General features: G+C 22.4%; 4 protein-coding genes across 4 annotated transcripts; 1 reads left to right on the forward strand and 3 right to left on the reverse strand. All coding sequences in view use genetic code 6, as the record gives it.

The window, feature by feature from the left end:
* Positions 1 to 1,210: 1,210 nt before the first annotated feature.
* On the reverse strand, positions 1,211 to 7,518 carry TTHERM_00582280 (N-recognin zinc finger protein; the record flags this gene model as incomplete). Its single annotated transcript, XM_001018967.2, has 7 exons — positions 7,189 to 7,518; positions 6,842 to 7,129; positions 4,870 to 6,720; positions 4,395 to 4,808; positions 3,995 to 4,219; positions 3,284 to 3,937; positions 1,211 to 3,127 (listed from the first exon to the last, which is right to left on the reverse strand). Exons 1-7 carry the CDS (start codon positions 7,447 to 7,449, stop codon positions 1,211 to 1,213), a joined length of 5,610 nt encoding a protein of 1,869 aa, XP_001018967.2. The 5' UTR covers positions 7,450 to 7,518.
* A 544-nt stretch (positions 7,519 to 8,062) lies between these two features.
* TTHERM_00582290 (emp24/gp25L/p24 family protein) lies at positions 8,063 to 9,301 on the reverse strand (the record flags this gene model as incomplete). The annotated part of the gene is made up of 4 exons (XM_001018968.1): positions 8,063 to 8,193; positions 8,247 to 8,354; positions 8,685 to 8,877; positions 9,125 to 9,301. 4 exons carry the CDS (start codon positions 9,299 to 9,301, stop codon positions 8,063 to 8,065), a joined length of 609 nt encoding a protein of 202 aa, XP_001018968.1.
* A 1,130-nt stretch (positions 9,302 to 10,431) lies between these two features.
* TTHERM_00582300 (hypothetical protein) lies at positions 10,432 to 12,456 on the reverse strand (the record flags this gene model as incomplete). The annotated part of the gene is made up of 1 exon (XM_001018969.3): positions 10,432 to 12,456. One exon carries the CDS (start codon positions 12,454 to 12,456, stop codon positions 10,432 to 10,434), a length of 2,025 nt encoding a protein of 674 aa, XP_001018969.1.
* A 1,784-nt stretch (positions 12,457 to 14,240) lies between these two features.
* TTHERM_00582310 (hypothetical protein) lies at positions 14,241 to 15,590 on the forward strand (the record flags this gene model as incomplete). Its single annotated transcript, XM_001018970.3, has 1 exon — positions 14,241 to 15,590. The coding sequence occupies one exon, from the start codon at positions 14,241 to 14,243 to the stop codon at positions 15,588 to 15,590; it is 1,350 nt and encodes a 449-aa protein (XP_001018970.1).
* Between the last annotated feature and the right edge of the window lie 2,617 nt (positions 15,591 to 18,207).

An 18,207-nucleotide genomic window follows, 5' to 3' on the forward strand; every position in this document is an offset into this window, starting at 1 on the left:
GTTTTTAAATTTTTACTTGTTAATAAAAAATTATTTCTTTGGCAAAAAAGTAAGAAATAATGATTTTTGTAATCTTTCTATAATATAAATAAATATAGTTAGAGAGCTAGTTTTGATTATCTTGAATTCACCTATAATTAAATCTTAATGCTCTTTAGAACTCACTATTAAAAAAATAAGAATTTAATTAAATAATGCAGAAAATATATTTTCTAGTAATTAAGTAAATTTCTATGTATTAGTTTTCTTCATACAAAGTTAATAATTTATCAAGTTTAAAATTTCATTTTTTTATTTATATTTTCAATAAAATTCTATTTTGACTAATTAAAAGTAGTAGAGAAAAATTATTTTTTTATTTTAAATTGAATTTTTTTAAAGATTTTCTTTGTAAAATAAGATTATAAGCAACTTTCTTGATGTATATTAAATACTTCTACCAGAAAAAAAACCACATAAATCTATTTAAATTAAATAAAAAGAAATACTAAGTTAAATGAAAGAGTTAAGTATGCAGATGTTATCTTTCATTAGTTTTTCTTCGCTTGATTTATTGAATAAAAATAACAGAAAATAAACCCAAAAATTTCAGCAAAATTTTCGTTTGATTATAATCAAGCCTATTGCCGCTTATAATTATAGCATAACATTAGTAAAGATCTGGATGGATTCCAAAAATATCTTAGTAAAGGATAAATGTTGATACACAAATAAAGTAAGTTAGAAATATATTTAGTAATCATAATTTTTAGAATAAAGGAGCTCATATAGTTAAGCAAAATGCTAACTTTAAAAATAAAAATTATATTTTTATGATTTTTAAGCTAAGTCAAAAAACTAATTCAAGACTGTTTAAGCAAACCCAAAATTTTTTTGAGATTAAAGGTTCTGACTAAGTTACTTAATTAAATAATTAAATGGATAATGCAATAATCAGATTTAAATCGCACCAAAAAGAAAATTAATAAATAACTCCTACCTTCTCTTTAAAAATATTATATTTTAAATGAGAAAGATATTTTTCTTCAAATAAATTTTCAAACATTAAATCCTCTTGCTAATATAATTCTTTCAATCATTCAAACATAAATAAATATTAGCTGATATAAATTAATTTAACTAAGATTTTTAATTTACAAATAACAGTTAAAAAATAATATTTTATAAAAATGATATATAAATAAGTTAAGATAATATATTGCTTTATATTTCAATAGAAGTGATATTTATATAACATATTAGTTTTAACTTCATTAAGTTTTATTTAATCAACTATTTCTAAACTGCTTGTAGTTTGGTGTAATTTACTTAGGATGCTATTATCAAGCTAGAATTAAGACCAGTCTTTGGCATTTTTCTTGAATGGTATGCCAAAACTGTTAGCATAGAGCTCTCCTTATGGGCAGTTATGAGGATAGCTTACATAAATTACTTAGGATGTTGTTAAATCTAAGAATAGTGAAGAACTGCAATGCATTTATTTTGCATGTAAATTGAGGTTTCCTAAATGGTTCTTAGCATTTATTTATTCATAACTTTTGCATGTTATTGAGCATATCACATCTCCACAAATCAAGCACATAGTCGGGTTACCATCTCTATATTTAGATAAATCTCCACAAATTGAACATTTGACACGTTAGTATTTTTTAAATAAGTCATTAAAGTTGTGTTCGAGAGATACAAAATTTAAAGATGTATTATTAGGTGTTATTTTAAGAATATTTAAATTATTGTGATTAAACTAATGCTTTAAGCATAATTCGATGAATTGTTTTTATTCTTCTTATGAAGATATGTCCACATTCATAAATCTAAGCAAACTCAATACCTCATCTTTTGAGTCATCGAAAATTAAGTTTAGATTCTACTTGATTTTTGTATCATAGTCGAAGAATAGTGATAATAAATTCCAAACTCTTTGTAAAATGTCAACATTAAACTAGCAAGCTTCATTATCATTAAAAGTGTTTATTTGCTCAGCATTTAAATTAAAATTCTAATTTTCATTCCCTTGTTATTTTTTTCTCTATTAAACAATGCAAATTTAAATGAATTTTGCTAGTAAAACTGGGACGATTGTTTTTTGAATTAGTTGTAAGGATTCTTTTTCTGAATGGAAATAGTTGAGACTGTAGAATAAGAATCTTGTGTACATCTCTTTGAGGTCATTTTCTAAAAGATTATTGCTAATATTCTTAAATGAGGAAGAAGAAGTTGTTAATTAAATATTTGATAATAATTTCATCACTGTGATGCAATAATTCTTTCTCTTGATGTAGAACTTTTCCAAACAACTTTGATTCAGACTCAAATTCAAATTCATTAATATTTATCTCAAAAGAGAGAGTTTCTTAGGTTAAGAAATGAGAGTATTAGGGCTGCATTCAAAATCTGTAATTCTCAAGTGATTGAGAAGAATATTTTCAATTCTGTTCATCTACTTTTCGTCACTCGATTCGCTTTCAATTTCCATATTTTGAGAGACATCTTTATTTTTTTAAAAATCATCGTCTTCGTATTGAGTAATGTTTATTGTTTCAATCTAGGTAGAAAGGAAATGGTAATCGATATTATCTCCTAAATGATCTTTTTTATTCTAATACTTCTTATACTTGAAGTCTGTACTGTTGCTGCTATCACTGTCATTTTCACTGTTACTTGCCTTATTCATCTCACATTTTCTTTTTTTATTCAAGATTTCATATTCAGAAATTATTTTCTACTAAATTTCATGAGTTTTAAAATCTTACTCTGTCTATTATTATATGGATGATTCTGAAACGGAAATGGGTTGACTCCATACCAAATTACTTTGTTCTTTTATATCATATGCAGAGAAAGATTCAGTTAAAGTTTTTAGACTCTAGCTTGAATCTAGAGTTAAAAATGAGTTCAGCAATTTATTACACAAAGGACACTTGTATTCATGCTCGTAGAAATATTGATGTCTTTATCCATTTGACTTCTACTAATTTTTAGTGTATAAGTACTACTGATAGCAACTCTTGTGGATATGATGGAAGCAGGAGTTGACATACCAATTGCCTTCTTTTAAATTCCAAAATGTGAAATTTTTAGTAGCTTCTTATTTAATGCTGCTCTAGTGTACTGATTCCTCATAATTCTATTTAAAATATTAATATAAATAAATGAATTTTAAGTAAAATCTATCAATTAAGATTTATTAGATAGCATTTTTTTTGATTTTGTTTAAAAAAGGAATAGAAAATGTTTATTTATTTTCTGATTTACTTAATTTAAATATTCTTTAATAAATTACTTATTGAATGAAACCTTTAAGTTCAGAAAATTCATAAATATTTGTTTTTTGGCAATAAACGCCATATCCAAATTCAGATTCATCATCGAGTGATTTTTTGCAAATTACACAACATTCACTGTCTGATACAGTCCTTTCGAGGAATAGTTCGTCTTTGTTTTTCTCTGAGTAGGTAGCACTTCTTTGCTAAAATAATTTTAAAATTTCTTCTTACTTTTTTTTGATTAATTCCTTCTTTTTTTGAGCATCTTCTTTGTCTTCTTCCGTTTGAGATGTCCCTTTTTGGAAAAAGAGTTAGTTTGAAGAGGCTAACTATTCTTATAAATATTGGATTGTGTCTGCCAATTCTTTGACAAAATTATCTTTGTATTGTGTTAAGAATGTCAAGATATTCGTTACATGCAACTCTAAAGGCTCACGATTAGTATATAGATTTTAATTTTAAATATAGAGTAGTATAAGCTTTAGTATAGGAGTAACCAAATGCTACTAAGCTATGGATTTCTTTTATTAAAATTGCTTGCTAATTAAAGGTTATCTGATGAGATCCTCAATAAAAGACAAAGAATTCGCATTAAATATATATTTGAAAGAAGATTTTTGTGTTTGATTGAGCTCAGCATTACCTAATAAATAGATATGCATTTCTTTTGACTAATATATTAATTTTATATTTCAAAATTTTATTTATTTCATTTTGAATAAATTTACATTTTAGTATTTTTAGAAAGTCTTATCATGAAAAGAAGATTTAATCATAGGAGACCAATAGAAGAAGTTAGGCTCGCAGAGCTTACTATTACTTTCCATCAAAGAAAATTTCTTAGTAGATTTATTGAAGGTGCAAACTTGCATCAAGAAAGTAGATATATCTTAGTACTTTCCAAATGTTTTAATTAAACCTTCTTAAACCTCCTGAATAGAAGCTGATTTAAACTTTTAATTAAAGCATTTTATATATTATAAAATCTCAAATTTCATTTTTAATTTAATAAATTTAAATAAATTATTACCAGTTTATTTTATTATAAAACAAATAAACTTTTTAGTATTTTATAAAATATCAAGTTGAGAAGAAATATGGTAATTTAAAAAAATATGTTTATTTTACTTAGTGCATGAATGATGAAATGAAAGAATTAGTGTATTTTAAATAAGGCTAAATCTCATCAGAAGTTTTATGTAAAATTGATTATGCCAAACCGTATAGAGATACTTAATCTAACAGGCTGTATACTGTAAATGAAAAGAATTCACCTAAAACCTTTTCATTTTTTTCTAGGAAATCTGCACTGTCTTTTTTACTGTTGGTTACTAATCTCATATTTATAATGTCATAAAACTCTTTTTTAGTGCTGAAATTCTAGCAAATTTATTCAAGACTAAGCTCTTAGAATGCCATTTTCAAAACAAATTAAATGAAAACAGTATCATAAATTTAAAATCCTAGATCCTGTGATATGTAGGCAGTAGATAAATACTTAAATTCTTCGCCATGGAAGTTCCAAACGCCACAATCAAGTTCCTTTTATTTAATTGAATAGTTAATTTTAATATAAATTTAATAATAATCTAAAATATTTTACTTTGATAAAGGAAATAACATTTAAAGGATATTTCATCTAAGCTATGAAAAATTACCCAAACTATTCGTAATCTAAGTTAAGACTTCTAGCAAGTTAGTTGAGAGATTGGGAATTAACTTTATCAAAATCAAACTTGAAATAGGACATAACAAGAATAATTAAAGCTCTGTGCAGAGGAATATGAATTGAAGAGATATCGCTTAATTATTGCTTTTCGTACTTTTCAGTTGTTTCAATTATCTTCTTCATGATAAGCTTCATGTAATCAAAATGAATTTTGTTAAAATAATTTTGATCATTTTTTTTTTCAGAATGGAGATATGAAAGTATTCTTCTTAAAATAGAAATCATTAATTTTTCACAATCGCAGGCATTAAAGAAATAAGAATCTGTAGAGTAGATAGTCTCAAATTTTCTTTTAAGTTTGCTATCAATTTTGTAGTGCATTTTAGAAAGTATCTCGACAAATTTTTATCTGAAAATGTCTTTTTCAATTAGCTTTGATAAACTGAATTCTTTTTGGGAGATGTATTTTATATGATAAAAAGTCTTAAAAAACTGTTCAACAACACTCTTCTACTTAAATGAATAAGAGGCAAAAAGAAGCAACTTATCCAAAATATTTCCAAAATAATACTCATTCACGAAATTTTAAATTTTATTTGCATCTTTCTTTTATTCTTCACAGTCAAAGAGTGGTAAACTGTCATCAATTTATTCATCTTACTCCATATCCATATATATATTATCTTCATCAGAGAATTAACCTTCATCTTCTTCTTCTTCCTCCTCCTCATCGTAATATTCTTCGTCTTCACCTTCTTATCCTTCTTCTTCTTCAGTCTCAAAGTCTTCCTCTCTATCTTCTCCTTATTATTATTATTAGCCTTAAAGGTGCTGTTAAAGGCGTTCAGGTTCAATTTCAATTTCTTCGAATTGAACATTTTACTCTTTTCTTTCTTCTTCTTATTAATTTTCTTGCTGATTTTAATTTTACTAACTTTAACTTTAGTTTGTTTAATTTTCTTATTTTTAGATTTTTTCTGAACCCTTTCTTGACTAAGGCTTAACCTATTTGCTGTGATTTTCTGAGTCTTTTCTGTGTTGAGCCTTTTCATTCATTGAATTTTTACGACTGGAACCTTACTAGTTTTTAGCCATGAAATACTCTATAATATAATCCTCTGTCTTTTAATCTAGGACGTATCCTGCTAATATATCAGAAGTAAAAAGTTAAACGTTTAAGTCAACAAAATTAGTTAAAAAAGGATGTGAGTCTTTATTGTTCTTGCTATCATCATAGTAATAGAAGAAATTAAACATCTTAGTGTAGGCTGTGATAAGATTTTGTTTAAAGTGGTATAAATTAAACATGCTAATATAAAAGTTTTTAATTTTTTCTTGAACGTTATTGTTAAATGAGACAATATATCTTAGCATTAACTCAAGAATTGAACACTAACACTTATGTAAAGGATGAGTTTTTTTGTTATCAATAGTAACTCTAGAAATAATATCAGGACAGATGTGTCTGAACTTGAACCTATCTTCATCAAAGCGAATCTCGCATAAAATATGATTGAATAAATTCTATAAAACTGTATTTTTCATAACAATCTTATCAATAAGGACTATAGTGTATTCAACAACTTTTTAGATAGTTAAATTATTTTAAATTAGTTAAATCTATTATCCATTTTATGTGTTGCTAATCAAGTCTTCTATCTGGCTAAATATACAGTAGAACAGAAACTTAAATCCTTTTATGATATTATCTCTATATTTTTTATTTATTTATTCTATGCTAAGCTATTCTTGAGTCAAAAAACCTTTGTGATCAGAGCAAAATCCCTTTATTTAATTAAAAAAATTAAATGAAAAATGATAATTTATAAAATTGAAAATAATTTTTATCAAAGAATTGATTTAACATCACATTTTTATTGAAATAATAGACAAATAAATTATTTACTTCTTTTTTCCATGCTTCAATATCACCACAATCGCAACATCCTTAGCACCCTTTTTGAACAACAGTTCTATGGCCTCTGTGATCTCCTTTTTCAAAGCACTCTTTACAAATGATGCAAGTAGGATCCATTTCGCAATCGTAACACTTATAGCCAACATCATTTATCTTTAAAATTTTACCACAATATACTTTAATGTTATTTCCTGTTTTCCAAAATGCACTCAATTCCTCTAAATGTTTTTCCTTTTCGAATATTCCTACAAACATAGTCTTTTAAAGCTCAACCAACTATATAAATACAATAAAACCTTAATAAAATCATTATCAAATAATATAGAAATATATACAGTCTTTGTGCACAAATCACAAAGTTAATCTTCTGTCTTGTGCTAAAAATTAAAACATGGATTGCAAGAAAAGAGCTTATGAATCAATTCGCTAATATTTTTTTCAAACTAAGAAAGATTCTAGGGTAAAGTGATCTAAGAAAACTTAAAAATCTCCTTTTATTCGGATGATTGAGATTAAGGTGGATGTTAACCAAACTATTATAATACATTTATGCCCTACTACTATAGCATTTACATTAAATTATGAATGTTATTCATTTTTGTTATTGATACAAATTAATTAATATTTTTAAATCTTTAGAATTAATTTTTTTTAATTAATATTTTTATTTATATCCACTTTTCTTTCTTTATTATTAAAATATCGCGCTTTCTAAATTGCGAACAAATAAACTAATTAATTATGACTTATTACTTATGTTCTTTATAATAATTTCTTATGTTTCTTTAAGAAATATCTAAAAGATAATATTTTTGATTGCTCATATATTTTACAGCTTTCTATTTTTTGGCATTGAACATTTTAATTATTAAGATTAAATAGAAATAAATGATATTTTAAATCAAAAATTAAATACACTAAAAATATTCAATTTTTCAATATTTGAGAATTATTTTATTTAAAAGTTTATTTTTTTTAGTTATTTTTTTAATAAATTTTAAATTTCTTAAATGATTTGAAATTGAAGAGATTTAAGGTATTTAAAATGAAAAAATTAATTTAAATTAAAATAATTAACTAGTATAATTTACAGGAAATTAATTAGTAAATGATTTAACAACTAAAAATATAAATGAGAATAGTAAATTTCAATTCTAGTACAGTTATTTTTTCATCAGATTATTTGATAACTTTAAATATGTTTAGTTTTCAAATACCAAAGGGAGTAGAGTCTTTAAAAAGACCAGTTAAGAAAACTATTTAAATTGTAGTGATTGAAATCATCAATACCATCTTAATAACACTACACCATTTAACCTTATTTTCAGTTGATTCCAAAACTAAATTACAATAAAAAAGCATGAAAACAATATTAATATGATGTCAAATTTACTTTGAGCTTGCATGTCAGTCTTCATCAATTAATGTCTTAAGTTACTGTATATGACATTCAATTAGTATTGAGCATCTTAAAGAATATCAAATGTCTTTTCCAAAGTTTCTATTTTTATAATTCAAAATTTTAATAACAAATATTTTAATTGAATATGATAATTTTTTTATTTTTCACTATTTATTTGATTAATTTTTATTAAAATGTTTTTGAATTAAATTTATTAATTTTAGCAAATTTCATTTTTTTGCAAATTCTTGAATGATTTTATGTAAAAAAATATTTGGCTATTTTTATTAATTCTAACTAATTTAATTTGCTTTACTGTTTATTAAGCTTAAATTTGGATATCAATAACTTTCTATGAATGTAGAATATTATCAAATAGGATTTAAATAGTCAAATTAATGTTAAGTTTATTTAAAATAATTTATTTACTATCATTAACAAAGCTTTCATCCATCTTTTCTCCTCTGATGAATTCAAATTAAAGAATCTTTCCAGAGCTGTCGAGGGATTAGAAACAGACCTTATATTCTTTAGGTTCTTGAGACCATAAGCTGTAGGTTGTGGATTTTTCCTTTTCTGTGGTGTGGACAGGTTGTTCATTTAGCTTGCTTGCATCATAAATCTAATTTATTCATTTAAAAACATATTAATTTTGCATAAGTTCCTTTTTACTTTTGTTGTAAATTAATAATCAATCTATTTATTCATTCATTCTACCAAAAATTTCTTTTAAGAAATTTAAAAATAAAAGCTATAAAAAATGAGCTTATAATTTTGAATAAATAAAATCTCCTAATTTTTGAAGGTGAAAAATATCTTTTAAATGTGCTAACTAAAATTGTTTTAATGTTTATTTAAAAAATAAATACAGTCATTCTGAATTCTTATGCTTTATATCCTGTGACTTCATACTAAATATTAACAGTTTCCTTAGCAGCGAGATCTAAATAAAAGCAGTGGGGCATTCTATTTCCTATGTTAAGATCTAAGCAGCTGATAGTGCCAACTGCTAATGCTAATATCAAAATAAATTGGTTTGATTTCATCCTAAAATGGTATATTATTGAAAGAATAAGTTTACTGTTATTATTTTATTATTTATTTAATAAATATGTGAAATTAAAGATATAAATTCTTTTACTTTTAATAAACATAGAGAAATTAACAATGCAAAAAATATCTTTGTGAATTTTGATATCAACGCGTTGGAATATACAATATGATTTTTTATAATATAAGATTTGCCTAATCATTCATTATTGTTGCTTGTTTGTTTTTATGTATGTATTTTTTATCATAAGATGTTTGTTTCTTAATCAGGAATCATAAACATTTAACATAATCAAACAAAAGCTTATTAATAAGCATAAATATATTATTTTTAAATATATTTTAAATTGGATGTATTCAATCAGCTAGCTATTTACTAATTATTTTTAATTTTTGAAATATCTATCAATCATTTCGTTATTAAATAATAAACAACTTTTACTTATTTGTTTTTTTATAAAATATTTTTTAAAAATTTTTATCAAATTGTTTTTTAAAATGTTTTGAAATAATTTAATGATTAATCAATTTGTATTTATTCATTTTTTATTATAGTTAAATTATCCAAAAAATAAAACAAAAAATGAAAGAAAATAATATCAAAATTTTATAAATAACTCACTAATTTAATACTTTTTTAATTATATTTTAAGATAATCCTCTTTCATTCAAATGTAACTCTATTAAGGAAAATTTTTTTACTTATTTAAAAAATTTTCTCAAAAAATATCGAAAATGAATAAAAGTGAGTCTTCCTTAATATAGGAGAACCTACAGTATATAAATAAAAAGATTAATTAATTCTACAGCAGATTTTCAAATCAAACAAAACAATTTTATTTTTTCAATTTTTTTCATTGAGTCTTATATTTATTTATATTATTTTTCTATTGAATCTATTAGACTGTTTTTTCATAAGATATTTAAAATAAATAAATAAAACATCACATTTTCTCAATAAGTTAAAAAGAAATAAATAAGTAATAAATTTTTAAATAGATAAAAGATTCTGAAGTAAGTAGGCTGTTAAATAGTATTTACAAAAAAAAACAATTTTATAAGTAATCAAATTTAACTTTATAAAATATATTTATTTATATTAATTTAAAGGCAATTAAATAGTTTTTCAGTTACTTGAAATTTCTTCTTCCATTGTATATTCATTTTCACTAAATTCGCTGTCTTCATTTTCATTAGATTCGCTCTCTTCATTTTCATTAGATTCGTTGTTTTCATTTTCATCAGATTCGTTGTCTTCATTTTCATCCGATTCATCATTTTATTATTTCAGTTCCTCCTCATTTGTGTATGGTTATTCAAAACTTTAAGTCGAATGATAGATAAACCCATTATTAAAAATATCAATAGATAACTTAATTCCTTTTTCAAATATTTGAAATGGAATATTTGGAAGGTGAAAAGTGTGTATTTTTTTATCTTTAAATAATACTACATCATCCTCATCATATTATTATTCACAGCCACATTCAACATATGAAGAAGCAAAATTAATTTGATTCAATGAATTTAAGTAGATTTCATTAAATTTTATTTTCCCACTTATCTAATCATCTTTTTGAATTACTATCTGACTATAATTAATTTTTATAATATTATCAAATATTAAAACAGGATTTTAATCAAAAACACTTTATAATTAGTTTATTGATTTTCTTTTCTCAAATTTAAAAGCACTTTTAGATGTAATACTTTTTTTACCACAGTCATGAGAAAAAACATCAAAATCCTCACATAAATTATTTGGAATAAAATCATTTAATTTTGATAAATCTTATGCTTTCTCTACTTGTATTGATTCATCATAAAAATTTGTTAGTTCAAGTAATTTAAAAATACTCTCATCGCTACCATCTTAAATTTATTATTTCAGATTAATAGGTTTCGATTAAATTTTAACATTGTTAAGGTCATACACTCTTCCATTAAAGTAATCTAAAATTATTAGAATTGCTATTAATTATAAGGGGATGTGTTTAGGAAACCAATAATAATTTCCATCAGTGATATAAATAATTTCTAAATTTCTCTTCATTAAGAATACTTTTTCTAATGCATTATCATCATCTTATTTGATATTATATCTCATTTTAACACACTTATTAAATAAATCTGCTGAATATTACTGGTAATTAAGTTCTTTAGTCATATAGCAGGCCATATTAAATACTCTAGCTACATCATTGTCTTAGATTTAATCTTCAATCAAATAAATTAATTCAGTTCTGATAAATATTTTATGATTATCTAAGTAGCTATTACCTTCATGTTTACATTTCTAATCAAAAATAATACAGCTGTTTTCTTAAATTTAGTCAATCACAAAATCTTCAATAGTAAGAGGAGGCTAGTTTGAGTTTATTTGCTTGTTGGCTGTTAAGTAAATTAACATAGTATATTTAGAATATAATTTTTATGATCTATCAGAGAATGGAGTATCATAATGCGATTTGAACTTTTTATCTCCAGGCGCAAAATTATTCAGTCTAAAAACATTATTTACGTGCCTAAAATTTTTTAAATCAAAAAATTTACTTTCTTAAATCATTTTTGTTAAGCTGTAAGAAAGTTGATTTGAGTGAAAAATTAATCTGTTCCCTCCTCTTTATGAATTATTTAAAGGTTGAGTATATAAATTGAGTTTATCTAAAGAAAGGAGTACATCTGTTGATCCGTTGATTTTAAAAAGTTATAATTTCTATTTTTTCATAGTCTTTACTGCTTTTAGTTGGAATTTGACATTATTGAAAAGGTAATCTAGATTAAGAATGTTTTCAAAGTTATGATATGAAAGATCTTCCATATTTACAAATATTACAGAATAAATATTATTGGATTAAATAAAATCATTCTTATTAAGGAATTTTTATAGAATATCTGTTTCAACGTATTTCATAACTTTTTTAGATTAAGTAGGGTACGGACTTACCTCAATGTTTTAAAATGTGAAACTTTGAAGGTCATCAGGAATAATTATATTTTCTTCTTCTGAAGATAATGTACCTTATATAAATTTACTCGTGATTAAAAGTCCTTTTTATATTTTTTATTCTTAAGTTAGGTTATCAAATTCCTATTGATAAATAGTTTAAGCTTCTTATGACACTGACCACTATCCACTTTCTTGATACATTTTTATTTCTACTTATTATTTTTTAATCCTATTAATTATTAATTTATCAAAGATATAATTTAATTTTTTAAATCAACAAAAATTGTATAATCTAATTAATTCTAAAAATTTTTTTAATGAGAATGCGCCAATACAAATAAAATTTAAAATAAAGAGCTTTTTTTTTATTTATCAAGGATATTAAATTCAAATTAAATCTATTTTGGTGAATTTGATAAATGGTTAAAAATCAAATTACTAAAAATAGTAAAATAAAAGAAATAAATAAAAATTATTAGAAAAAAATATTTATTTTTTGCATATCAAATTTGAGCATATTCATTTTTAAATATTTCATAAGATTTTTATTTGAGAAATTCATTTAAAGAGGGTATAAAAGTTATATATGAATTTATGTAGGTTAATAAATATATTGAAAGAGTGAAAAATTATATTTTTATTTGAAGATTATTTTATCAAAAGACAGACTCATCCAATTAACAAATTTTACAATAGATTTAAATATTTTCTTTATAGTTTTATATGATTCAGGAAATTATTTTTTTATCTAATAAATTACTAAAGACATACTATTTATTAACAAAAGATATTAAAAATTATTTGAAGAGCTTCCTAATTATAAACTTTTTAATTAGTTTGCTTTGGAAAAAATAATAATTTTTTATTGGTGCAGATATTTAGTTTTTTTAAATGTAGAATTTATTGCATTTATTAAACAAAAGATATTATATCTGAATTTGTTCAGTTTTTTATAAAATTTTATTATGCAAATTATTTGTGATTAATTTTTTTTAATAAAAAATAATTTGTGTTTTCCTTCAATTTATTCTCATAAGGTTTCAATAATTGGTAATTAAATGAAAATAGATGAAATTATTAATCCATTACAGCTTTTTCAAGAAAATTAAAAAATTCATTTTTGAAAGATAAAAGACTAAATAAATTATCTTTAAATTCTGCTTAGAATATGAAATTCTGATTGGATTTGTAACAAAGTGGAAAATATTAAAATAAGTATTAAGTATATATGTCTTTCAAGTAAATTATATTGAATTAATCATATTTTGATATGATTAAACATAATCTAAACAGTTAAAAGGGGGAGGTTATGGAATCTGGTGGAAAAATTTTTTAAATAATATTTTTAATCTTAAATATATTTTATAATTTATATACTATGAGGTGCCACCGATTTGACTCCCTCCAATAAAATATGTTTATAATTATTATTAATAACATGAGAATTAAACTTAAGAGCAAAGTTAAGAGGTAAAAATAATTTTAAATTATTTTTTTCTTTGAAAAAAGATATGTTTTGTAAATAATTAAGAGTTATATAAAAAATTAATTTATTAATAACTAAAATAATCTAATTAGATAAATGTAAAACCTAATTAATTAATTTGTCTATTTTAGTCAAATTTACAAATTATTAATTGATGGAGATATTAAATTTTTTCTTATAAGATTGTGTTAGTAAGAAATTTTAGACAAATTTACAAATTATTAATTGATGGAGATATTAAATTTTTTCTTATAAGATTGTGTTAGTAGGAATTAAAATTACAGATTTCAATTATTTACTAGTTAGAACGAGTGGATACATACATATTTGCCAATAACTCCTAATTGAAATTTTGTTTGTCTGGGAATCATTGGTTTGCTTTGATAATTTGATTTTAAAAACCCATACTCCCACCTTAATTGTAATAATAAATAATAAATAAGCAAATACAAATTTGAAAGAAATATAAATACATTAAATTAAAAATATCTAATTCAAAATGTCTAAAGTAGGTGCAAACAGTTTATAGATATTTTAACATTTATTAAATGCCTTAGAGGTAAACTCAAATGTTAAGTTAAATAACCAAAATCATCCTAATTTTAAGCTCTAGAAATATAATTCTTACTTCGATTTGCAATTAGATAACGATGTTAAAAGTTATTTATTTGCTTATCCTGATGCTCAAATAAATTAGTTAGATTCTAACACTAATCTATCTCATAACTCAAGAGCTTTAAGTATCGTGGAAGTATTGAAGTATTTCTACATCAAAAACTAATCGAATTCTAGCCCTATCAAAAGTAGATCCTAATTTTTGGAATTGTGCAACCATTTTATGGTGGCTTTGAACTCAAACAGAGTTTACAACAATATTTAGTAAGTAAAATGGAGTGAATGGAATGTTTACTGGAGTACTCCTGATCACAAGGCCATTTGCTATTCTAATTGCTCAGGCTAATGCACAGAATCATGTGCTGGAGGATAGTGTATATATTACTTCCCACAAAATGAGCTAAATAACCCTAATTTACCAGCTAAAGAAAAGTAGGATCCAAACAATTCATTTAATGACAGCTTATTCTAAATTGCAAGTATTTTCAATATTTTTGTGTAAGAAGAAAAGAGTAATTTTGAAAGCTTCTTCTTCTTTACATAAAAATAAGAAGTATAAATTGACTAACTCGTTTAAAAACAAAACGAAATTTAAGTAGAATTTTTGTAAGGAAATGTGTTAGGACTAGGATCATTGGAAGAGCTGTATAAATTAGAAAAAAGTTAAATTAGATCATTAAGTATACTCACTTTACTAGAAAATAGCTAACCTAAGGGAGAAGAAGAAAGAAAAATACTCTATGACTTTATTTTGAGTTTGCATAACTTAGTTTCATTAGAAATTCAGCTAGAAGAAGGAATTTACAGCATAATAGAAGAAGGTTCATCATAAGACCCTCATGAGCTTGCTTTTTATAAAGAAGTTCCCCCTGCTGTAGTTTAAAATTTTGTTACATTCTTAACATCATTAAATATTGAAAGACTTTCATTAATATTAGATGAATTTTGCTTGTAAGCATCAATAGATTTGAATCCAATTATTTCTCATCTATCCTCTTTGAAATTAAAACTTAAAACTCTTCAATTATCAATTAATCATAGAAGGATGAGCAACGCATAACATATTCTTTTAAACATTTGTAAAATGCAACAACTTGAGCATTTAAATTTAAAGATAAAATATTAATGGTCTTATTTCCATGGTACATTTGGTTCAATTGAAGAGGATTTCAATAAATGGGAAGTTTAATTAAAATCTTCAATCAAAAACTTAAAGTCATTAAAAATTGAATGATTAAAAAAGGTTTTTATATTAATTTTTGTATTATATGTTTTGATTAAAATATGGAAAAATACAATAATTAATTAACTATTTCCTTTCTCTTTGTTAGTTTTTTAACATTCTTATTAATTTTGGTAGTAAATTAAAAAATTTGCCTAACTATAAATAAATATATAAACTTAGAAAGTTAATAAAATAAGTAAATAAATTTTTTCGAATTAAGAATGTTAATGGAAAATTATTTTGAAAGAAATACTAAAATAGAAAATTAAATAGTAATATGGTATTTAGAGAGGAAAAAGGAGATCAAATATTATTGAAATAAAATTAAAATTTATTTGGAAATAGAAAGAATTTTAATTAAAAAATAATAAGAAATCTATTCGAAATTTTCTAATTAAAAATTTATTTGATCTAAAAGCTGTTAAAGGCTTAGATTCAGATTACAAAGAGCTAAAAGAATAAAAGAAAGAAATAGAAACATTCTTATTAATTTTGGTAGTAAATTAAAAAAATTTGCCTAACTATAAACAAATATATAAACTTAGAAAGTTAATAAAATAAATAAATAAATTTTTTCGAATTAAGAATGTTAATGGAAAATTATTTTGAAAGAAATACTAAAATAGAAAATTAAATAGTAATATGGTATTTAGAGAGGAAAAAGGAGATCAAATATTATTGAAATAAAATTAAAATTTATTTGGAAATAGAAAGAATTTTAATTAAAAAATAATAAGAAATCTATTCGAAATTTTCTAATTAAAAATTTATTTGACCTAAAAGCTGTTAAAGGCTTAGATTCAGATAACAGAGAGCTAAAAGAATAAAAGAAAGAAATAGAAATTACAATTTCAATTATATAAAAATTAAATAATATACCTTTTAGGCTTATTAAAATCATTTATGTGTTTTAAATTTGTAATAAAAATAACAATAAAATATTTAATTTTTTGATGAAGAAATCTAAATTTTTTATTGAAATAAAGTTTGATAAAAATTTTAATTGTAAAAAAGTAGATTATTTTTATATAAGATTATTAATTTATTTCTTAAAAAGATTTTTTTATGAATAAGTAAGTTAATGAAAATTTGATATTCGTTTGGGAATATTAAAATTTGAAAAAATGTATTCATTTGAAAATGTTTATATGACAAAAGATTTTTATTTTAACATTTTATTTTTAAGTTTAAGATAATTTTAATCTGAATTATTTTTTATTCTTATTTGAAATTTTTATTTTTACTTACAATTTTTTATTTTAATTATTTTGTTTTTAAAGAATATTAAAATTTTTAGAAAGATTTTTTATGCAAAAACTTAATATAAAAACCAAAGTAAATTTTAATTAAAATAATTTTATTATGAATCACTTTAAGATATTAGATATTTATTATATATCTTCAGAAATCTATGTCACTTTATTGAATATCTAAAATTAAGCATTTTAAATTAATAAAACTGATAAGAGGATTTAATATAAGATAAGTTTGATTTGTATTTAGTTAGTAGAAATTATTTTTTCGATCAGCTAATCAATTAAAATTTAATTTGTATTTAGATCGCCGTAACACTAATTATATATGGCCTAGGCTCGTATTGAGCTGAGTTAAAGTGCAAGTTTACAAATTTTTAAAGTATTAAGAAAAGAAAAAAGTAAATATTTTGAATAAATACAAAAGGATTAAATAAATATTTTTGTTTTCAGTTATTAAAGCTTTTACTTATAGAGTTTAAAATTCTTTAATCAATCTCATTAATATTGTCTTTATCAGAACATTTTTTTAAAAACTTTTGAAAATACTAACTTTATAGATCATCTGAATTTATAATAGAAAATTGCTATTCAATGTGACTCACTATTTTAATGTATTGTAAAAAATATTTAATTTTTTAAATTATTTAGAAAAAACTACATTTGTTGGTCTAAATTTCTAAAATAGGTTATTTTTAATCTAATAAATAGTTAGAGCATCCTATAAAACTTATAGAAGCTAATTGATCTTATGTTAAGAGCATCATTATTGCTTTCTTCAAAAATATTATATCTTTGTAAAATTATAATATATCTAAATCTTTTATCAGTTACTCTTCAATTTTTTGCTTAAGCTATTTATCTAAACCTTAAGATTTTAAATCCTTACTTCTATTAAATAAATATCATAAAAATAAATTAATATGAGTTGAATTTTATTTTAATTAAGTAAAATAAATAAACAATAAATTATTTACCTAAATCCAAATATTAACTTTTTTATAAATTTGTCTTAATGTTTTTATTTGATAGGCTGTTATGGATTTATATTTTATTCTTATTTTGGTTAATTTTAGTTATTTAAAATGATGCTTACTAATTAACCATTATTTCTTTCCTCTAAAGTATCTTGTGAGAAAATTTAAGATTAATTGTCTTCTTTTTATTTTAATTAATTATAATAGCTTAACTTAGGCCCTACATTTTAAATTTTAAATTTTGTATTTTCCATACTACTTTTCATTTCAGATTCACATTTTTAAACAATACTTATACATATTTATTAATCTTATTAAAGAAAAGGTGTAAACTTTACTTATTCAAATATGTTATTTTCTAACTGTTTAATAACTTAGTCTTATGCTTATTTTTAA

This window comes from Tetrahymena thermophila (assembly GCF_000189635.1).
Source record: "Tetrahymena thermophila SB210 genomic scaffold scf_8254592, whole genome shotgun sequence".
Lineage (NCBI taxonomy): Eukaryota > Ciliophora > Oligohymenophorea > Hymenostomatida > Tetrahymenidae > Tetrahymena > Tetrahymena thermophila.